Source organism: Porites lutea, chromosome 3, assembly GCF_958299795.1.
Source record: "Porites lutea chromosome 3, jaPorLute2.1, whole genome shotgun sequence".
In the NCBI taxonomy this organism is placed as follows: Eukaryota; Metazoa; Cnidaria; class Anthozoa; order Scleractinia; family Poritidae; genus Porites; species Porites lutea.
The window spans coordinates 31,364,082-31,387,896 of NC_133203.1; the positions used below are offsets into that span (position 1 = coordinate 31,364,082).

The 23,815-nt window shown below is 40.3% G+C and overlaps 4 protein-coding genes across 4 annotated transcripts in view; all 4 read right to left on the minus strand.

Moving 5' to 3' along the window:
* Positions 1–92: 92 nt before the first annotated feature.
* Positions 93–2,332, minus strand: LOC140929614 (uncharacterized). The gene is made up of 2 exons (XM_073379368.1): positions 1,787–2,332; positions 93–990 (listed from the first exon to the last, which is right to left on the minus strand). The coding sequence occupies exons 1-2, from the start codon at positions 2,260–2,262 to the stop codon at positions 93–95; spliced, it is 1,374 nt and encodes a 457-aa protein (XP_073235469.1). The 5' UTR covers positions 2,263–2,332.
* Positions 2,333–5,995: 3,663 nt separating this feature from the next.
* On the minus strand, positions 5,996–7,959 carry LOC140932150 (uncharacterized). Its single transcript, XM_073381796.1, has one exon. The coding sequence runs from the start codon at positions 7,955–7,957 to the stop codon at positions 5,996–5,998; it is 1,962 nt and encodes a 653-aa protein (XP_073237897.1). The 5' UTR covers positions 7,958–7,959.
* Positions 7,960–11,441: 3,482 nt separating this feature from the next.
* Positions 11,442–13,985, minus strand: LOC140929615 (E3 ubiquitin-protein ligase TRIM71-like). Its single transcript, XM_073379369.1, has one exon. It carries the CDS (start codon positions 13,917–13,919, stop codon positions 11,868–11,870), a length of 2,052 nt encoding a protein of 683 aa, XP_073235470.1. The 5' UTR covers positions 13,920–13,985; the 3' UTR covers positions 11,442–11,867.
* Positions 13,986–15,835: 1,850 nt separating this feature from the next.
* Positions 15,836–23,815, minus strand: part of LOC140929616 (condensin-2 complex subunit G2-like) — a 32,534-nt gene continuing 24,554 nt past the window's right edge. The window contains exons 31-34 of the mRNA XM_073379370.1: positions 23,410–23,504; positions 22,744–22,844; positions 17,505–17,595; positions 15,836–16,803 (exon numbers count right to left, since the gene is read on the minus strand). Coding sequence (XP_073235471.1) covers positions 16,737–16,803; positions 17,505–17,595; positions 22,744–22,844; positions 23,410–23,504 — 354 coding nt within the window. The 3' untranslated portion in view covers positions 15,836–16,736. The remainder of the gene's footprint in view (positions 16,804–17,504; positions 17,596–22,743; positions 22,845–23,409; positions 23,505–23,815) is intronic.

Sequence of the window (23,815 nt, forward strand, 5' to 3'; positions counted from 1 at the left end):
GGCAAGCGTTTCTGTTCTTCGTACTGACCGGCTGAACGATAAAGGTGCAGTGAACAGGAGCAGAAATGTTCTCGTGCGAAGTTCAGCTTTTCTCAACATCCTCTTCTGCCACCGCCCCGATGGAACCGCCTGGAATCCATGGCCCTCCTTCGGTCGGTGTTGTTGTGGTACTTTTCAACAAGAGCCCCATGGGTGCGTTTTAGGTTTCTTTTGGTGTCCTGCTTTTTAGTCTTCTTATCCGCCACGGCGCGGCTCCTTTCCTCACTAAAGTCCTTACAGTACAAGCTTAAGTAACATCCCCGAGGAGGTTCGCGTAATACTTCCTCAGAGTTACTCCCTTGGTCTTCGCTTCCTTCGCAAGAAAGGAACTTCTTGCTGCAGGAAATCAGGTGCATAAACTGAGCCCACAGAAACATAGCAGTCTTTGGCACGCGGTTTCCCAACTTCGAAGTCAGCTCGCAGATATCGCTGATCACAGACATCGTGGGGTTTCCAAACCAACTCTCCTCGTCCTCGTCTTCAAGAAGAGCTTCAAAATCCGGTGGCCATTCCTGTTGTGGTTCTGGTTGCCATTCCAGAGCTAACAGAGGTTTTGGAGTACTCGCAGGCTCAGGTGAAACAATTGATTCAGAACTGGGCGGCTCAGATGAAGAAATCGATTCAGAAATGGGCGGTCCATTTGTGATATCTATAGCGGACTTACGCCGCTTTCTAAGCGACACCTGTATCATATCGTAGACATAATCACCGGTCAGTGTCAAACACAGTGGTAGCTGCCGTTGCTGTCCGATACCAGCCACAAACTGAAAAGTTCGTTTTCGCGTAACTTTGTCGACGTCGCATAGGAATTGCTCCACAGGCGAAGGCTCAAATTTGACGAGAGATTTACAGGTGTTGAGGTCCTCAACAAATAGGTTTGGGTCTTGGATCTTTGTTGGTGTAAATACCTGTTCGCAAGTTTTCATCGATACCATAAGTGGTGACTTGATGCTGAAAATGAAATTTTACGAAAAGTTAAAATGTTTAACAAAATGATGATGTCGGGATAATAAAATACAGATTTAAATAAAGACTTGATCGTCGCAGTTGTAATAGCAATTAAATGAATTGAAAATTAATGCGAGCAAGCTCTCCCTTTGGGAGAGTCAAGCATGAGAAGTCACGCGCTGTCGCGCCTCGTGCGGCTCGCTTTGCTCGCCACTCCAAAGGGAGAGGTTGCTCTCAGGCTAGGCCGTGTAGTGTCTTTGTCACCTTCCGTCAGTGTGATGGCACTTGTTCAAACAGTATCTTTGTACAAAATTCCAGCGCTTATCATCTGTTGATTAACTCATTTCTGTCAGGCGCGCAAACAATTGCGCAAACAGTTATCAATGCTTGCTGAAGCTCTAATTGTCTAAAACAGCTAGCGCTCGTGCATGCGCTGATAGCCTCATCTTGATCGTGTTGACCCGGCTGGGCGAGCCAAAGGGTTTACATCGAGAAAAGCCGGTCCGACCTCGGTCCTACCATAAACAAGGGTGACCCAGCGAGGTGGACCACCCTCCTAGCTGAGCCAACTTTTTGTTTATTATTTAAAAGTGTTAGGCGTTAAATCATCGAAACGTTGGCTAGCCCAGGGTAGCTGGGATAGGTGGATAACCCTTTTATCCGGAACATCCATAAAAAAAAAACACAGGACCCTTAACTACCGTTAAGTTCCCAAAGTAGCTATAAGAAAAGGCTGCTAAATCTGAAAATAACGAGGGTCATTACTTTCCGAACTTTACGCTAGTACAGAATCTCCCACCTTTTAACATTAACTCGAGCAGGTAGAATCTTTCCCGGTGTACACAGGGGCCGTGGTATTTTAAACGACATCGTTTCGATCCAGTGGTTAGACCGTTGAAATCGTCCGTCATCCCACGAAGTAAGATCATCCTCCTTGTGCTTTAACGAACGCTCAACCTTATATGGTCGTACCATCTTCCTTGGAAACATGCGACAAACCATCTTTCCATGAAAATACTTTTGTCGCTTCTCCACGTTCGATTTGTTAACGCTTTTGCGTGCTGCATTGAACAGCAGCGGTTCTTCGACATCCTGAGTCTTTTGCGCAACACATGGAACCACTACGTATTCTTTCAAAAATGCCGCGTCGTCATCGGTCAATTCCACATCAACTAACAGCCAATCACCATCCTCTAACTCCCCAACGTAACATTCCTGAGACAGGTTTGTATCTTCTTTTTCTGTGTAGATCCATTTTCCAATCAAGCTTATCATTACCAGCACTGATTAAGAAGACAACGGCAATGTTTGGCTCCTCGGGAGATGGACATGAAAACAAGGAGAAAATCAACTAGTTGTAATTGTTAATTAGAAAGAACATCATTAGGCTCTAATTGTTATGATATGACATCATAAATGTATAATTGCGCTAGTTGAGACAAGAGCAGAATTGAGAGGGAGGGGCTTAGGGTAATCTTCCCCCACCCCCTCATGAAGGTTTTGTCCTCGCCTCAGCTTTCTTGGACAGAAACATAACCGCGCTCCCCTGGAACGAAGTTAAAAGAAACTCTTAATTCGCAGGGAAGTTAATTTATATGATATAGAACAGAGATATACTATTCTACAAGGGCTCTGTTTATTTTTCAAAGTAAAAAAACGCCGCATTGTTGTTTTCACATGGAAGGAAGAGAACGATGGTTTTCGAATGCGATGATGTTGACAAATCATTCAACGCACGTTCTGTAAGGAAGGCTATCGCATGTAAATCGTTTTAACGTTTCCGTGTGTATGGACAAAAGCGATATTAGTACGCCACGTGTGGATGCGTAATATTTAGAAAAGGAGAAAAAATATCCGCGTTTTCAAAAATATCTGGTTACTACGTGTGGACGGGGAAGTAAAGCAGTGCTTTTCCTTTTACTGAATGCACTTACCATTCTAATCATTCATACCAGGCTGAAAAATATTTCTGATTAATAAAACAGCCTACAGAACTCACAACAACACGGTTTCCTGGTTTATTCTCTCCAAAAGAACTCACAATAAATCTCACAATACTCGATGAAAACCCTACAAGGAAAACTGGCACTCTTTTTTTTGTCTCGTCCGTGAGTTCTAGCTTACTCGCACGTGTTCATTACCTTATTTGGTAGTCCTAGTCCTAATTTGGTAGTGCTTCTAAACGTCACAACACTGTGAGGGGTAGGGTCGGTAAATCTCTCGTACATTGCCGCGATATCCTCTGTTAATGCCGAAAGTTTCCTTTACCTTAGCGCGCGTCAGCCATCTTAACCCATTCGCCCCTAAGCTGTCCGTAGCCGCCTGCGCAGATCCACTTCCCTTCGATCGCTTGTGACGTCATTAGTTTTAATTGTCTGAAACAATTTTGCCCGCTTACTTGTGCAGAGATGGAGATAATTCAAACTATACCAGAATGATTTCAATTCAGCAAAAGACGCCGGAGACAAGGCAACAAAGCATGTAAAATTGACCTGAAAACTTCCTTTCCTTTCCTCCATAAAAACAATCCCTTAGAAAGTGACGCGTACTTCTTTCAGCGCGCTCTGGCTTTCCGTAATCCTCAACCAGAACGTGCGCTTTACTAACAAAAGTTATTAAACTTGAAAATCGGGCGCGCGAGACAGAGAAAAAACAAATTTATTGCGCCATTATTACGCCATTTTTTTTTTGAAGCCTGCGACAATGAAGGATATTACGATCTCGCCCCCCCAAAAAAAAAACAACAACAAATACCACTGTTTCTATTAGATTATCTTTTATTTCAGCGTCGAACCTGGATTGTTACGCTAATTAGCTAATGTATTTTGACTAATTACACTTACACTTAAGAGAAATAAAAAGTGTTACTGTTGAAGAAGTGTAAGGAAATAACATTTCCAAATTACTCTGACTTAATTAATTACAATTCAATCTTGCACAGAAGTGCAAATTTAACTACATTCTCAGCCACTGAATAACTGTTAAGGCATTTAAGAAGACAGTATATATCTAATTGTGGAGGTGTGTTCTTGCGACTCGCTCGCTACACGTTGTAGCCCGCGATATAGCCTGCAAAAGTGAGGAGAGCTTGCAACTACGTCTCTGGAATTTGAACTGATCTGCATCGAAAAAGTCGATACGATATACTGATAGGCGGAGATGACTTTATTAATGACGTCATTACCCCTGTCACGTGTTTTTTCAATGTTTTTTTACTTTCGTACTCGTTTCCGTTTCACGCTGATTGGCAGAAATCTGACAGCTCAGTTGACGGAGGTAGAATTCAATTTCAGAGACGTAGTTGCAAGCTCTCCTTCATTTTCCCGCCCCGCCGCCAGGGCGCCCCGGATAGATTCCTCACAAGCTATACACGATAAGGAACCAGGAATCTAATTTACATCTTGGTCTTTATTCTTCTTGGGCTTCTGCTAACAATGTTATAATACTCTTAATTTTGTTACTCTTCTTAATTTTATTTCCCTTACTCCTCTTCTCTAACTAACAAGTCAGATAGTAAAGGTTTTTATAACCAAAGCTGGACATGTTTGGGTTAGCTGACTGTGGGAATAACAACAAGGCAAACTCGGTGAGGGTAATGTTTTGGTATTGCAATTGCTGAATGAAATGGCTTTCAGTTGGCTGCATGATCAGCAAGAAGGTATCAACCAACGAAAAACAAAAACGCTGCAGTTAATAAACCCAAACAGGAACTTAAAGGCGAACCAAGGTCATCTCTAACATCACAAACATGACCACCTATGAAAACTAACATCTGTACTGTCAATGGCAAGCAACGAAATTCGCAAGCTAAACTAAAACTCGATGAAAGTAGATCAAACTGAGATCAAAACAGGAAAATACATGCATATACCTATGAGGACAAAAATCAAGACTAACCTTAACCCATTTTATAATGAAACAAAAGAGAAACTTAAAAGATGTGACAAGTGTTAAAAATAACTTTCCAAATACGTACTTTACAACATATAAATGCACGATAACAAGATTGAAACAAAAGACAACGGATTGAGAAACTTAACAGATCGGATATAAATTACCCACTGAAGGCCATTTCATTTAGCAGTTGCAAAAATTCTATTTACAGTAAAGCTGTGACAGTTGCTTTCTTTATATTCCAGAAAACTGTTTATGAGGGGCAACCTTATGTCATCAATAACAAAGTATTATGTTGCGAGACGCTTTGTTCGAACAATTTCTTACCCTAGATTAAGTTGTAGAATTTGTTTGTTTGTTTGTTTGTTTTTTTTCATATCTAGAAGTTAACCATAATCATATAGGCGAATCCCTGCTTACATTTTTTGCCTCAAAGTAGCATAGGCTTATCATTATCTGATGAAGATAATAAAATGAAATGTCTGAATAATGAAAGCGCATAACAGTTTCAATTATCTCTGAAAATTTCAGCGATATCATAGTTAATTGAGTGGAATGGTTATGAAACCCGTCAGACTCCTTTGTTTTATGTTTTTGTGGACATGAAAGTGCACAACGTTCAAAGAATTCCTATCATTTTGATTGTATTGACCAATAAAAACGTTGCATTAATTTATTCCGTAACAATTTGCCAACAGAAAACAAAGGATTGTGCACTTTCAGGGTGCTTCCAACATAAACTGCAGCACTGTTGTTTTTATCATTGATGTTTGCCGCTTTTCATAACCAGTCTCCTCTAATAACTATGGCGATATATACCAAATAAATAGTTTCGAAGAAATTCTCTTTGAAAAACCCTCAAATTTACAAAAAATGCATAAGCTCATTAACGCCTATTTTGCCACTCAAGAATTTTCAGGTTTTAATTGCTGCTATTGTCTTTGTTTCTGATTACAAAGGTCTGAAACTTGTACAAACTGCATAAAAAAAACCCAGCTCTTTTAATTTTTGAACTTAATTGGTATTACGCCTACATATTCTATGGGTACTGACTCGTCTGCTACTTGAGCAATAATGTTAACAATGACGTCACAATGAACTCGCGCTGATACCATCATATCTTGTCAAATATCTGTATTCTGTGGTTCCATGAATCACATACAACTACCCTTCCATCACTCAAATTTGCAGTAGAATTTGGAAACTTAAACTCTCCTCTCTCACTACCTTTGCTCCCAAACTTTGTAACAAAAGTTCCGTTCAGTTCAAATACTTGAACTCTGTTGCTACATCCATCACAGATCATTAACAATCCTTCTTTGTCCACTGAAAAGTGACGAGGGTCGCAGAACTCTCCGTCCCCCTTTCCCTGCTTTCCATATTTATAAATACAATTTCCTTCAAGATCAAACATTTTAAAGGAATGATCACTCCAGTCTGAGACTATAAAAAATTGACCGTGTTGAATACAGTGGAAAGGAGTGACCAAACTACCTGCTCCGCCAAATTTACGCAAAAAATTCCCATAGGGAGAAAATATCTTGATGAATTTGTTGCCGCTGTCGGAAACAATCAATTCACCGTTGCCGTTTATTGATAAACCGTTAGGGTGTTCAAGTTGGTGATCAAGACTTCCTTGTTCACCAAACTTCCTTAAAAAGTTACCATTCCGATCAAAAACTTGCACCCTGTGATTAAAACTGTCCACTACTAAAATATTGTTATTTTGATCAAAAGCGATCCCTGATGGGTTTTTAAACATACCATTACTCTTTCCCCGTCTACCAAACGATTTCAAGTAGGTACCCTCACTACTGAATATTGTAATTCTGTGGTTGCCACACTCACTTACAGCAATTTCATCATGATTATTTACTGCCACCCCCCAAGGGAAGTGAAGCATTCCAACAGACTTACCTTTTTGTCCAAAGGACAACAAAGGCCTGAAAATGCGATTCAGTTTTGCTAAAACGGTTTTTACATCACCTATCCCCTCGCTGTTCAACACGCTTATCAAGTTTTCATTTTTGCTGAAACTTAATAGAGGAATAAATTCAGCGTCACTGTTTGCATGGGTGTTGTCCTCCTTAAGAATTGTATGAAATGTTTCATTGAATCCTAGGATTTCGGTACTCAAGTTTTGTTTCATTAAAATTTCAGTTTGTTCAATTGCTGAATCCAATTTCTTCACTCGATTTTCAACTTCGTCTTTTTTCTTTGTGAGAGGTTCCAGTGATATTTTCGCTTGGCTTCGGACTGCGTTCAATATATCCTGTTTCCTCGCTTCGATGGTTTCGATAATTTGGTCCACTTTCGTCTGTACTTGGCCTTTCACGTCAGCTACTTTCATTTGAATTTCGGTGCTCTTCAGGTCAAATTTTTCTGCCTTCCTGCGGCCATCCTGTGCTGTTTCTTTTAAAGATTTAACCATAGAGTTTATCTTTGTCTTACAGGCATTTTTCGCTTCTTGCAAAAGCATCTTGCTGTGGTTGTCATGAAGTGTTACAACACAAGTGTTGCAAATAGCGACTTCACAGTCCTTGCAAAAGAATTTCGATTCCTCCTTTTCATGGTATTCCTCCTGGCAAAATGTTGGCCGCCTTAACAAGTCTTCGATGTCTTGATCTTGAAAATCGTTTAACGCCAGTGTTCTGTGTTCTTTATTAGCTCGGATAATGTTATGTCCTATAATGCATTCTTCGCACCAGAAAGAATAACACTGGAAGCAATATGAGGTCTTGTCGCTCCGGTTGTCGCAGTTTTCGCATTTTACTTTCACCTCAGGGGTTTTGGTTTTGCACTCTTTGATTGCCAAGATATTCAGCAAACTGTTTATTCGAAGATTGTTAGGAAGTTCGCTGGGACTTCCACTTCCAGGAATCTTAAGCCGTTTGTTGCATTGTGGACATGTTAAAAAACGGCCGTTAAATTCACTTGTTCTAACAAGCCCATTCAAGCAGTGAAGACAAAAACTGTGCAAGCAAGGCAACTGCTTTGGATCAGTAAAAGTCAACCTGCACACAGAACAGCAAACTTCATCATGAAGTTTGCTTTTCGACTTCATCTCTATATCCATGACAAAAATATGCAACCAACGGTCAAAGTAGACTTGTTGACTTTGAAAACTAAAAGAACAATGGAGTCTTGATTTGAGACTTAATTGAATTCTTCCAACCCAATCTTTGTTTTTTTCAGTATAAATTCCAAAGTATACTATACGCTTCACCGGTTACTCCGCCTTGGGTGTATGTTTTATATTCAACTGTCAATTACAGTCTGATTTCTTTTATCGTTCAATAAGTTTATGTAATTCGACAAGGCTTTATGTCTCGTCATTCTCTTGACAGCATTTTGTAAAATACAAGCAACTTTTAAAAAGCGAAATCACTCCAAAAACTTCCAAAGCTAAGGTTAATATCCTAGCCTTAGCCTGTAACAGGCTCCAAGATGATCACAAGCAGGGATCGTGAAAAATGGCGCGAAAGTTGGAGAGAGATCAAGCGCGTCTTAGTTTCTCCTTTTTTTTTCTTGAATGTTGCGGACATATGTAACGTTACAGTGTGACATCATGTCAAGCCGGGAACGTGAGACGCTTCGTAAATGATATGATTTTCTGGCTCCTTTCCTGTTGCTCAATGTGGTTTTACTCTAGCCTGCGAGCAAGCTCTCCTATTTGGGCGAGTGAAACGAGTCTCGCGAGAACACGCGAGCGAGCGGCGAAGCCACGAGCGGCGTTCTCGTGAGTCTTGCTCGCAGGCTAGTTTTACTCTGGTCTACTCTATGGATTGAAAAATAAATCGATCTGAACCTAAAAATCCTTTGACTCTCGAGGTTTATAAAACCAACTACTGAAGTGCACAAGAACAGTATATATTGATTATCATCCCTGTGACGTCTTACAGTCTCTAATCTCTAAATTCATTGTGGACAGTCAATAATAAGGTTGGAAATTTCCTCAAAGACCCATCTGAAGACGTTACGCTGTCAGACATCGAGGAGGCAGCGCCAGAGACATCGATAATTAACCTTTTTACTGACAATGAGAGTGAAATTGTTGTTTTAGCATTTACAAGAAAATTTCAATTAATAATAAAAATTATACTTTGTTTCATCCTCACCTCTTGTCATGTTTTTGTTGTAATGACAATGGTGAAAATTTAATAAGCGCCCACCTCGAATAAGCGCCCGTGGGCTTCTCAAAAAGCCCTAGTCGGGAACGAGGTTAACTGAGGGATCGCCTTCCTCCGGTGGTAGTCAACATTAACATAGCAGCACCGATATGTGGAGATACGTTTGCTCATTTTCATCCTCACATTTCACTACTCACATCAAACAAGGGGACCCATTCGTCAAGTTCAATATTTGTGAGTCAGAATAATAGAATTACCCTTTCTCAACACTCTTTTTCATTGGCTGAAATCAGGTTTTCTTAAGTGTAATGTGTGCAGGAAACAACACACACCGATCAACACAAGCACAAGGGCCGTAGAAAGAAAAAAAAAACTGAGGTAATATCCATGGTTGAATTCCCCGCCTACTTTCTTAAGGGTCTTTATGATTACTTTGTTACTACACTACACTGGGATCAAACCTTGGGGAAAAAAAGTGACTGGGGTAAGTGCCTCGGTTTGCCTCATACTGGCTGCGGCCCTGAGAAAAATGTCGCAAGACTACTTTTCCATCGTGTAAATTGTGCGGTGTCGAGAGAGACTGATGGGACGGAGAGGGAATCTTAGGACGTTAGCCGGGATATCTGCGAATTTCACTAAAGATATTTTTAGAGGTTGTAGTTAAACGGAAAATTCCAGAGACGTCTGTACAATTTAATCGATTGTTTTGTGCGACTGCCTCATGCAAATCAAGCAATGAAGTATATTGTTATGGCAACTATTAAATTCTCTGTTGAAAACAGTGACTAAAAATTTGCGGACCCCTCCCGAAACAAACCTTCGATTAATTTCAAGCGTTTTATTGTTGGTTTGAGTCATATGACGTCACTAAAATTCAAACTACAAAACTATCGATCCTACGGAGATTTAACTTTCATGGTGTATTAGAGCAGCTGAAAACTAATTTTCAAACAAATTTTCGCTTCAAAAGGGTTCTTCGTTTTGCCATAAAGTACTCTTGAATTTCTAAGCTTTTGCCTGACGCAGCATACTCACGACGGCCGAAAGAGCTGTCATTTAGATTAAAATGTGGCTTTTTTCGAAGAATTTTGCTATCTAATCAGTTCAAGTGTTAGAAAAAGTATTACTTTAATGTTTATGAGTTCCTCTAGGAGTAAATTCACGCTTTTGTAGCAAGGCTCGGTAACAGATGTTTCTTTTGGTTTCCGTCCGCCATGTTGGAGCTCATCCGGATGAGCTCCAGCATGGCGTCTCCATACAACGCTCTATAAATTTGGGTAAAACATTTCCTCGGATATCTCTCGAATACGAATTATTCCTTCGACCCAAATGTTGGAGAGGGTCTTTGTATATTTACCTCCTTTCATTTCCCAGATTCTGGAATTTATCTGTCGAATGGTTTTTGATTTTTATTTTGATCTATTTTGGATGGCGTGAGTCTGAAAACCAGCAGTTGGTTTAAAAATAACTTTGGTGAAATTCACATATTCCAAGGGCTAGACTGGGCGTTTCCCTCTCTGTTCCATTAATATTCTCTCTTGATCGCGTCTAATCCTTTTGACCTCAACTTACAACTGTCACACATCTCAATCACCCTTCGACACATTTTGATGTCCACCTAACTGGCCTTTTGCTACTGCATGCCCTCGCCCTGTCTCCTGCTCCGAAACAGTTTGCCCGTACGGCAACACCTCCGGTATGAGGAAAACTTCGCACTACGATGGGGTCATGATCACCATTATTCTTCAAGGAATCTTCAAAAAGCGTGGTTTGCCACTTGTAAGGGAATTCGATTCCGGAACCGGGAAATTTTTGCTTGTGGAATCCGAATTACGTGAAACGTTTGCTTATGGAATCTGCAATCCTGGGTCTTATTTCGGAATACAGCTCAAGGAATCCAGAATCCCTCGAACGATAGGAATCCATAATCCGAGTTCCACTGTCAAAGACTAGTATCCAGTACCAGGAATCCGGAATCCACGGCTTGGAATCCAGAATCCAAGATTCCATTACATGGGGCGACGGGGTGCTCACGTTTTAGCTGATCTTGCATTTGCAAATGGTACTGGCAAAAGTTGCAAGACACTTAGGGCCTGTTTACATCGAGGTGGGGGACCCCAGGTACTGAGGTAACCCGCTTAGGTGGGGTAACCCGACTGTCCATACAATCTCTCATTTCAATTTGATCACGTTCACATGATAGGTGGGGTGACCCGCCAAATGTTACCTCACCTACCTGGGGTCCCCCACCTCCATGTAAAAAGGCCCTTATTTGAAGGCGCAAGTGCCATTAAACCCCCCGGGCCTAATTTTAATCAATTTAACCCTCCACAAATTGATATCTTCAGAAGACAAAATGTTGGGGCACTTTTAACCATTCTTTGCTGTATTACTATACAGCAAACATACATTTCAGACTGTTGAGCTACATTATTTAGTAATCGCCAGATCACCGACAAATACACCTTTGTTTACAAAGACAAAAAAATTAAACGACTTTGATTATGTAATTATAGCCTGGAGAAAACAATTTCACTGTTGTTTGATGTGCACGAACTACTCATAAAAAAAATAAATGTGAAGTCTGGAATCATACAAAATAACATTATATTCAATTCAAAACATCAAAAATCTATGTAGAAATTAAAAGATATTATTGAGATAATTATATTTGCAACTTATTACAGTTATAAGGTCAGCTAACGGAAAACAAAGACTACAATCAATGGAACCTACTATTCATGCAGAGTTAATAAAAAACGTTTGTTTGTTTTGCCACAAATGCGAATTGTAGATCAACACAGTAAGTAGTTCACACTTTTGCATATGAAGGTAAGAGTCTAAGAGCGAGTCATATCACATTTGGTCAAATATCTGAATTCGATCGTTCAGCTGGTCACACAAAACTATCCTCCCATCACTAAGATTGGCGGTAGCATTTGGATTACGAAACTCTCCTCTCTCGCTACCTTTACATCCAAACTTTGTAACAAACTTTCCACTCGGCAGTTCAAACACCTGCACTCTGTGATTGTATGAATCGCAGACCATTAGCAATCCGTCTTTGCTAACTGACAGGTACCGGGGCTTATTCAATTCTCCATCATTTACCCCCTTCTTTCCAAATGTATAAATAAATTTTCCATCAAGATTAAACATTTTAATAGAACAAGTGTCTGAGACTATAAAATATTGACCGTTTTGGATACAATGATAGGGCTGTGTCAAAGAACCTGCTTCTCCAAATTTACGTAAATATTTTCCATTAGAAGAAAATATTTTGATTGCACTTTTCAAGTAGCCTTGGTCAGTAACAATAATATCATCGTTGTCGTCTATTGATAAGCCTACTGGTTTGTTAAGCTGGTGATCAAGACAACCTTGTTCACCAAACTTTCGTAAAAAGTTACCATTCCGATCAAAGACTTGTACCCTTGGGTTATGGCAGTCTGCCACTAAAATGTTGTGATTTTTGTCAAATATTATTCCGCAAGGGAAACTAAACTCACCATTATTCTGACCCGGTTTACCAAAAGATCTTAAGTAAGTACCATCACTGCTAAATAATGAGATCCTGCAGTTCCCGTACTCACTCACAGCAATTTCATCGCGACTATTCACTGCCACTCCCCAAGGCCTGTCAAGTATCTCAACAGACGGTTGTCCAAATGAAAGCACGGATTTGAAACGCCTGGTTCTTTTCTGAACCGGCTCAAAAGGACTTCCACGAACATTTGCTCTTTCCATCCCACCACTTGCTTTACTGCTTTCGTTACAATTAGTTTCTAATTGTTGATCTTTATAAACTTCGAACAAAACAGTTTTTACACTACCTATCCCCTCACTGTTCAATAAGCTTATCAATTTTTTACTTTCAGTGAATTTAAACCGAGAAATGCATTCCGAGTCAACACTTCCTTCGGTGCTCTGTCTCTGAAGGATTGTATCAAATGTCTCATTGAATCCCAGGATTTCTGCACTCGAGCCTCTTTTCATTAGTGATTCAGTTTGATCAGTTGCTAATTCAACTAATGTCACTTTATTTTGAACTTTTTCTTTCTTCAATGTGAGAAACTCCAGCGATTTTCGCGCTTGACTATCGACAGCATCCAAAATTTTCTGTTTCTTAGCGTTAACGATTCCGATTATTTGGTCTACATTCTTCTCCACTTGGCTTTCCACGTCGGCCACTTGCATTTGAATTTCGATGATCTTCTGGTTGTATTTTTCTACTTCCTTTCGTTCTTCCAGTACCTTTTGCTTTAAGGATGCAATTGTGGAGTTGATCTGCGACCTGCGGGCATCTGTAGCTTCTTGTAAAAGCATTTTGTTGTGACCATCATGAAGTGTTACAACACAAGTGTTGCAAACAGCGACTTTACAGTCTTTGCAATAGAACCTCAATAATTCCTTTTCATGGTGTCTCTTCTGGCAAAATGCCGGTCGCCTTAACAAGTCCTCGATGTCTTGATCTTGAAAATCGTTTATCGCTAGTGTTCTGTGTTCTTTATTGGCTCGGATAATGTTATGTGCTGAAATGCATTCATCGCACCAGAAAGAACCGCATTGGAAGCAATATGATGTCTGGGCACTTAGTTTGTCGCAGTTTCCGCATTTCACTCTAGCGGTACTGTACTCTTTGATTGCCAAGACATCTAGCAAACTGTTAATGCGAAAATTGCTGGGAAATTCGCTGGGATTTCCACTTCCAGGGATCCTAAAACGTTTGCGACACTCTGGACATGTTAAAAAAGGGCCGTTGAAGTCACTTATACTTGCAAGTTCATTCAGGCAGTGAAGACAGAAACTGTGCAAGCAAGGCAACTGCCTTGGATCGGTCAAAGTGCTCAAGCACGCAGAACAGCTTACTTGATCATGAAGATTATCCAGCAAGTTTTTTATATCCATGGAAAGCTGACGATTTGAAAGCTACAAACTGAAGTGTCGGAATACTTTGGATACGGAGCCGTTGGCTTTGTTGGCAAAGAACCATGAAGTTTTGTCCTGCGGACCAAATCTAAAGTTTATATTCACTAGCCAATCAAAGAGTTTTCCCTGACATGTTTTGACGGATTTCTGAAGTATGTAAAATATGCTGCTCATGAAAGCATGACCTGTCATATTTTATTTAACATTCATTGAGCACATCACGGAGATTATAGATACTCTACATATCTACATGTGACACTCAGCTTTTCAAGTGCAATTTTTGCGAAGTTGACATTAAACATGAAAAAGATTGCATAAGAGCAGACGTTCGACGTTTGAAAGTTAACAATGGCGCATCGGACTGCAGCTGACTGCAACGGATCAGATCTACAAAAGAACAATACATTCCCCTCCGGCGATTTTACTAAAAATAAAATGCCTAGCTAGTTATTAACAAATCAGGGAGAGTCTAATGAATTTTAAGTTTCAACGACTTTGCCGCTTTCTTTGTGCTCAACACTCCATAGAGATCTTATGATTTGTTTTATGCCTCACCAAGGTTGTAATCAAATTGAAATAACGTTTAAGCCTGGTTTTCTCTAGCGCATAAGCATAAGCACAAGCACATGAGTAAAGCAAATGAAAACTGGGTCGACATAAGCATAAGTACAAGAAGAAGAAAAAACGGGCAAGTTCGTGTTCTTCTTGCACTTATGTTTATGTCGTAGTTTTGACTAGTGAAAACTCGGTTGACATAAGCACAAGCATAAGAAAAAGCCGTGGACCAATCATAAGTCACTTTGACCCAGACCTCATGCAAACATATGAAAAGCAGTATGGCGGACACTTCGTGTGCCATCTTGTTTATCATTGGGTTGAGGAGAGCTGGTATCGAGTATTGAGTCAAATTTGCCTTTCTGCGCGTGCGTATGTCCTTATGCTTATGTTATGTTTATGCTTATGTTTATGAGGTAGTGAAAACCAGGCTTTAGCTTGCATAGTATGCGCATGAAGGGGATTTGGCCGAGTAAAAAAACAGCCGAGCGGCACGTTCCCAGCAACGATCCCAGGACGCATTTCGGCTTGCCTCATGCATATTCTCTTACGCGCATAGTTCATCGAAGGCTAGCACAAATTCTGTTTATTCTCATTGGCTATTTACATGCAATAGCAGTGGTACCATGGAAACTACAACGTCTACTCCTTTCCTTTCATAAAATCCCTCTCCCTCTCATTGCCCGCCCCATTAAAACTTTCGGGGGTGGGGGAGGGGGGAGCCAATGGGTGAAGGGTGTTCATAAGACCATATTTTCCTATTCCCACTCGGATATTTTCGTCATTCTATGGGCAACTGTCGTAAAGTTAGCTTAATTGGACAAGCGCGAGTCTGCCGAACGGAAGGCTTCAATAATCAGGGTCTTCTATTAACTGAGGAGGATGTACTGTCTTTGTTCCGACAGCTACAAATGAATAGACGATGTAGTCTTCTTGGAAGAAAAAACCGTTGGCCATATCTCCCAGCCATTTCACTCACTGTTCCGAGTCTTGCGAAAGTCAAAAGAACCCTCAATGCTGTTAGGGCGTATACCCCTGTAGATGATATCGCGGGAAGACAAGCGAATAGCAAGCGAAATGAGACGCAATACTCGTGGCTTTGTCGTTCCTCACGTGTTCTTTCGCGGCTTGCTTTGCTGCCACTCGAAATGGAAAGCTTCCTGGTTGTAAGCCACCTTACAAGCCACGTAGACAAACTCATCAATAATATCCAAAACAGATGGAGTTTTTTATTGTCAGCATTTAGCATAGCCTCCCACGCAGGCGTTTTTAGGGGAGCTCGAAAAACGAGTTCCCCTAAAAACGCCTGCGTGGGAGGCTATATTTAGCATTGAATGAAAAACGCTCTTAACAGACATTTGCCGACACTTCTATTTTATAGTTTTAATCACAAAGGAAACATTCGGTTAAAATATAAACATTCATCCGTTGTAACGTTCGGAACTACTGTTTGGTGCCTGGGCTTACTAAATGAAAATGTTCAGTCTCATCATCACTGGCTTAAAACACATCACTGGTTTTGAGGTTGACTCCCACAAGAAGTCAGGTAGCTTAGTGGACCTTAAATCCTTGACAAGCATACAAGACACAGCTAACACAAAAAAGGCTCTCATATCATAGCGTAAAAGCGTAGGCGACAGTGCCGAAATATGAATGGGCATAATTTTTTACAGTCCTCCACCTTCGTCCATGGTCTTTTATCCCAATACTCACAACTACTGTTCGGCAATGCCAAGTTACGCCTTGTAATGACAATCTTTCACGGACCAGCTATATTTAGGACACCGTCCTCTTTCACAATGACAGTGTTGATGTTTCAGACGGGGCTATGTTTGTACTATTCAACTAGGTAACATAAGCATAACCTAACAAACCCACAGGCACCAATTCGAGGCTTGAGTTGACCACATACACTTTTTTGTTTACGCCACTTCCACATTTCCCATAATGCACCTTATTTGTCCCCCCAAATTTTGCATAACCTTTGTTTTTCGTTTCTCCAGGGTATTACAGCCGTTCTAAGAGAAATTGAAAACAATACTTATTCAAAATTTTTGGGGGCAAATAAGGTGCATTATGGGAAATGTGGAAGTGGTGAATGCAATTGTTCACTTAAGCCTCGATCTCGTTTCATTGAGTTGATGCGGGATTAGTCGGTTGGATCGAAAAAGAGGTTGCCTAAAAACAACTTAAGGAAGGCTTCTTTTGACTTCCTTTCTACGGTCGCTTGGTCAGCATATCTCAAGACACAACTTGTAACTTGGAGAGTAAGCTCTGAGCGGCCCATCTGGCATCTTCAACCTCCTGGCTGTAAAGGGAAAAGTAATACTACATGTAAATCATTTAATATTAAAGACGAAGAAATGCAACAAAATCAGATTCGCGCGACGGAGTAGCCTTAACTTTAAGTGGCCTTAAGAGTAAAGATCGATCCTGAAAAATTAATTCATTTATCCTCCTTTGAATTTGCCAAAGGCGAACATATCATATATTTAAAACCTCAGCAGGATTAGCTTAGGGCGTGTTTACACTGAGGTGGGGGACCCCAGATGGGTGAGGTAACATGTGGCGGGTCACCCCACCTATCATGTAAACGTGATCAAATTGAAATGAGTGATTATATGGATAGGCGGGTTACCTCACCTACCTGGGGTCCCCCACCCTGCCCTTAGTGGAGCGTTCGACTGTAGAGCGCGATGTTGCGGGATCGATTTCTGCGGCTGCACCAATACTCAGGACGGTCTTAAAGTATCTGAGAAATGAAGGTACTCCTTTTGCACTGCAAGCGGTTAGACCTTCGCGTCGCTCGGATGACCACGTAAAATGGGGGTCCTGTGTCCAGTTGGAGACGTAAAAATAGTGTCCTCAATTAGTACTTTCGTGCTAAATACACTGACACACAAAGTATTATTTTATTTTTTATTGCCGGACGCAATTTCAAAGCAACGAGTTTCACAATGCCGAGACTGCCGATTCAACAATCTATGAAGCTACAATGCTTATACAAACCTAAAATCAGAGCTGTTTTTCTCTTTTAATGCCTTCAAATTCTCATTGATGTGAAGAGCGCATGCCTTTATTGTACTTGTATCAACAGTTCCTATGAAACAGGAAAGAATGTAACCAAGATACAGAAATGTTAACAAGACACTTTTAAAGTGTTAACTCGAGGTTGCTTAGAGATTAGATAAGAAACGAGGAGAAAAATTCTTAAGGAGCCTGTGTGCGGTAACTATTGATTGCCTTAAAGTACATAGAATAGTCATACTAAACTTAAACTGGAAAAGGATAATTAAGTTAGAGTTTATAAATCGCCCCATGTAAGGGAATCCAAGACAGTCCTGGATTCTGGATTCCACGCCATGGATTCCGGATTCTAGGTACTGGATTCCAGTATTTGTCAGTGGCACTTGGATTCTGGATACCAATCGTTAGTGGGATTCCGGATTCCTTGAGCTGTATTCCAGATTCCAAAACCCAGGATTCTGGATTCCATAAGCCCAATCCGTGACACATATGTAACGTCAGACGAGTGGTTGAAGTTGCTTCTAGTAGTTTCCTTATGTTCAGGTTTGATGATCAAGGTTAATCCATATAATCCATTTTGAGTGTTATTATCTTTCTTATGGGTTGTCGACAAAAGTGTCATTTATCTTGAGGTTTAATTAAATTTGATTGTCAGTCTTTGAGTGGTTTCGTTTTGGGACGATAGCTGACCCTGATTGTCACCTACATTGGAGTTCCTGTTTGGGTCTAAGGTAGAGCCCCGTTGGTTTAGCGGTCAAGTTTTTTTGGTTTCCTAGTTCTTGAATTGTTTAGTCTTATAAGTTTGTTTTGACCCACTTTTGTGATCAACAGGAAGTTCGCATAAGTCACTAAGAAGAGCGTTTGTAACTCTCATGGTTAGCAAGCCTGAACGAACCTACGTTTTACTCAAATAAGTTGCCGGTATTTGACACAGATTACTGTTAGTTGTGAGCTGTAGTAGCTGGTGTAGCTGACGGACATTAAAAGAAGAAAAAGATCCAAGCTTTGTTAAGAGTCCTGGGGTGCTTCTTACTTACACAAACCACCCGGGTCGAAATCTTGTGCATGAACACAAAACATTTTAAATTTGACTTAGTGGGAGAATGAACCGTTACGAGGAAGAACCAAATCAGTTGAACAGACTAAAACGGGTAGAAAGGAATTGCATAGCCTCAAATCACAGCCCATATTTTCAGAAACTCCCCAGACGGAGTGGCGAGAACCATTTACCGTCGGTTGCATCTAAGTGTGGACACGAGACAAAAAAATGTTGTAATAGGGTGCCAGACATGACGTGTTTTGTCGCACACATTTGAACTTTGACAGCCGTTAAAGCAAACTGTCACGCCAAAGGTAAGTTGCTTATTTGTTTTTGATCAGCGCGTTCCGCTCAAATTTCATTTTTCACAACTTTCAGTCACATTTCTCGCTCAGAAACAGTACACTTGCCTCCAAAAACTATTCTTAACGTCTAAAAATCTTGCAAGGACTGATTTTGTTGAGCAAAAACAAATCAAGTCGACAACAGCCGCCTACTCCAAGCTTCGAACGTTTGGCGCCAAAACATGTCACTTTTGCACCCAATTAGAACATGTTTTTTCCTCACGGTTACACGCTTTGATGCAACCGACAGTAATTTTCCAACCGGAATTTCCGGTTTTCCCAGGTAAATGGTAAGTACCCCTGGTATCCTGTCGCTAGCGAGCTAACCCTGTCACAGAACTCCCTTCCCTTACATTTTTTGTTATTGATTAATAACCGCGAAGAAAAGTTTCAACTCTACGATAATCCGCTTAGCGCCGCAAGGCAAAAGGCAGATAGTCTCACTGATCAGATTGAGGAAACGTTTCACTCTTCGTACGTTAAGTATACTGCTTTATTATATACATACTGAGAAATACTCACCAAAAAACTATGTCGTAAATTTTCGTACGCAAATTAGTTCTAGCCAATCAGAGGAGCGAACGATGGTTTTCACACGTGAAAAAAGTGATACGTCCAATCAGAATCGCGAACGATGTTTTTTCACGTGTGAGAAAAATGATACGTCCAATCAGAAGCTACAGAGGTGTGTGAGTTTCGCGCCAAAATTCCCGCCTTTTATTGCAGCTTGCAGCGCCGCTTCGCACACATTCAACGAGAAAAGTTTTACTCAAAGAGTTTTTCTCGCTAAAAAAGTGAAAAACATTTCAGAAATGGAGTGGAATAGTTTCGTTTGTTTCACTGTCGATAAAGAAAACGGTAGAGAACCGGCGAAACAACAGCGGAAAGGGAAAAACAGAACGAGAAGTAAGCTTTTGTTGTGCTTTTTGTCGGAGCTATTTTGCCTTTCGTTTAAGCTTATTAATCTTATATTGAGACCGGCCATTTTACTTAAATTCACTCATTTTCAATTGTGCATTGAGAACAAACAGTTAAGACTACTTATAGTTCTTGGATTACCTCATATCCTAACCGTCATTTATGTTTTTAACAAACGTTTTTACTAAAAAGCTGATACTTCGTTTTCGTTGTCATTTTGTGGTAAATGTGTAGCGGCAAATTTTAGCATTTTTGAAAGATTTAAAATAAAAAGGCCGCCAAAATGATGAATGTCTCAATATGTATATAATAAACACAATACCACATGGAAAGTGCTTTGTACGGTATTTACGCACTCGTTGTTTTTGTATCAGAAATCTTACTCGTTCGCTGCGCTCACTTGTTCGATTTCTGATACGTCAACAAACTCGTGCGTAAATACCGTACGCCAGCACTTTCCATGAAGTATTCTCTATTTCACCGCCCTTGGCATTTCTCTTACATATTTCATCGTGTTCTGTATTCTTTGTCGCTGTGTATTCAGATATTCTGTCCGCCGGTCCTTCAACAGCCCTCAAGAGCCACTACCAGAACCCGTATCCCTTCAAACCGTCACCATAGAGCCTGGGATCATTGTGCGAAGCCAGAAAGAAAAGATCACCGTCTGAAGTCAGCAAAAAGTGCGCCACCAGAATAGAAGGTTGCAACAACAGAACACTGAGAACTCTTTTGGAACTCTGTCTTCATCAATGAACTGAACTTTGCTAAATATTGGCGCAGTTTAATGATGCATTACATAATCCTATTACCTCTAATTAATTTTTCAAGATTCTTAGACGAGGTTGATTCTATCCAGTTAGCTGCAGTTAGCGGGCTTTTTGTATCGTTAAAGCATCAAAATGATAGTGTTGTTTCCCAAGGCAAATACCCCCTGTCTCGTGGCAGTCAATTGACCTGTTCATAGGTTTGTTTTCTGGAGTTGGTCGTAGTTTGATTTGGGGGGTCGACAACGTCGTTGACTTTATTCAGATTTGATGTTATTTCATGGTGAACGAGCGTGTTCTATCCGAAATATTTCATTGTACTTGTCCGCTAAATTATTGTCTTTCGTTTCGGGAAAACCAGTTCTTGGAGGTGTTGTTTTCCTTAAAGTTGTCAGGCTATCATTAACCCTTTAAACCCTAATATCAAAATTCAAATTCTCATTTTTGTCCCTATTTGTTTTCAATAGAAGTAGTGGGGAGAATTTGTTGAAGTATAAATTAGATTCATCTTGTGTGATCAGGTCCTCAATTCTCATGACCACTGTGTTTTATAAAGAACTGATACTACAAGGAGAAATTTGACGCTGATCACTCTTAGGGCTTAAAGGGTTAAGTGCTACAAAATGAAGGCATGGGTGATATTTGATTGGGCTGTGCTTCCTTAAGACCATTTAGTTTGTATAGATTGCTTTACAGCCCACGCTGAGGAACTTAAAACAATGTATAAAGGCGGTTGTGGCGCGAGGTTCAGTTATTAATCAAGATGCGGTTAATTTCAACAGGAGGATGGATGGTTAGAGATTCGTGATAAAACTGTAATGGAGTTAAGTCTTCTGAACTCGTGTCCGACTGAACATAACAAATCGTGGAAGTTGAAAACAAAGGCAGTGACACCACAAGACGCGCAGGACAAGTGGCCACGTTAGCCTCATACCAATAATGCTGACACCACATGGAAAATTGTACACCGCCAACGTAGAAAAACTAAACACGCCACTGGTACATAAAGCTACCGTCCCAGAAGTTGGAATCATCGGATGGATGTGGTGACAGTCTGGTGCGGTTTGATGATTCCTCGGGAATGAATGTTTTAGGTGTGGAAAAATGTAAGGGAGTTCTGTGACGGGCTAAGCTCGCTAGCAAGAAGATACCAGGACTCTTAACAAAGCTTGGGTGTTTTTCCTCTTTTTAGTGTCCGTCAGCTACACCAACTACTACAGCTCAACAACTAACAGTAATCTGAGTGTACCAAATACTGGCAACTTATATAAGTAAAACGTAGGAACGTTCAGGCTTGCTGACCATGAGAGTTACGAAAGCCCTTCTTGGTGACTTATGCGCACTTCCTGTTGATAAAAAAAACTCATAATCCAAGATTGAAAAATTCAAGAACTAGGAAATCAATAAAAGCTTGGCAACTAAACCCACGAGGCTCTACTTTAAACCCAAACAGGAACTCCGATGTAGGTAACAATCGAGTCCAGCTATCGTCCTAAAACGAACCCACCTCAAAGACTGATAATCAAACTTAATTAAACCCCAAAGATAAATGACACTTATGACACTTATGTATTAGAAAGGTAATAAACCTTGATCTTCAAACCTAAACATACCAAAACCTTAAGCACGAGCGAAAGCTCGGGAACAAACAATCTATCAGCAAAAATTCTCATGATAATGATTTTCAAAACAACCACAAAACTACTTCACAAAAAAAAAAAAAACAAAACAAAACAAAAAACACGTAACCACGGCTGCAACAGCAGCGAAATTGTCACTGATAAAATGGGCTTGCGCTATTTCAAACCTCATCCTGTTATTCCATTTTTTCAATCGGTCAAATGAAAATGAGTTTTTCGGGGGTAAATCCAACGTCAGAAAAAAATAAACGGAGAGAAACGAATTTAAGAGGAGATCGTCGGTTTACGACCACGATTAAAGCTGAAATCAGGAAAACTCACATTGCAGGCTTTCACGTTCTCGTGCAGTGACTTGAAGAAAAAAAAATTGTACCAAAAAGCGTGATGCACGTACAGAGTTGCTCTTTTGTTCATCAAACCTTTTGCTTTGTTGGCTATAACGACAAGACTTGCGTCCTACTTTTAACGCAAAATTGATAAAATTAGAAAGAAAGTTTACTACAAGTTTAAACAAACCTTGTAGAGCTGATAGTAGAAACAAAACCGAGGTTTGCGTGTCAGTGGATTCGCTAGTTGTACCAGATAACACCTGCTGCTTCAACTCCAACATGAAAGACCTGTAAATAAAACAAGATGGAAACAACTTACATTAACTAATTAGAGATACTTTGCTAAATTTGTCAGGGGGAACCTCTGAGCAGCCTGGAGCCTTCATTATAATCATAAACGTCACGGCTCGCCAGGCAGCAGAGTGCGTTTTTTATATTCCTTTTCCGGAGAAACTCACAAAAGATTCGCCTCGCCTCGCCATTTTAAACACTTGGTATTTGGAATTTTTCATTCCCTACTTCCTCCTTCCCAACCCCGTTTTTTATATTATTCATTTTATCTTATTATTATTTTTTCACCTTAGGCAAAATTAAACCAAACTGAGCTAAGTCTGCCACAAAGCCATCCCTCAAGATGCTTTCGCGGTTATTGCTGGGTTGATGATCTAAAACTAACTTTGTCGTATACCCTTCTTATTTGTAAAGCGATGGCTACGAAACTTTGCGGAAACTTGCTTTTTTTTCACTGGGCCTGTAATAATAACGGAGCCACTTTAACTATTTGCTGGGAACATCATTACATGAATTTCATTCCGACTTCTATATTTAGTGCTGTATTTTGCCAATAACTTACTTCAACAGAGCTTGTGAGCTGGAGACCAATTTCATTACAAAGGCAGCCACCCTTGGTAACTCAGATTCTTTTGCATCGTCTAAAGCTGTCATTCCCTAAAACAAAAAAAGCAAACAAACCAAAAAAAAAAAACAGTACAAATATAAACAAACAAACAGGAAAACAAGAGTTAGATCGTTTAAGGTTGCCAAGGAGCTCTATGGGTTACAAAGGAGTTCAAGAAGTAGCTAAAGGAGAAGGCTTGGTTATCCCAATTTAAAGGACTTCCATAACTGTTTGGCACAAAATTCACCGGTCAAGAATTCTACCGGTGACGTCATGATAATTGACCAATAGGACAGTGAATGATATTTCACGTCGCTCCCGACACAGCATATGTCAGTCATTCTTTTTCCCGCGTGAATTT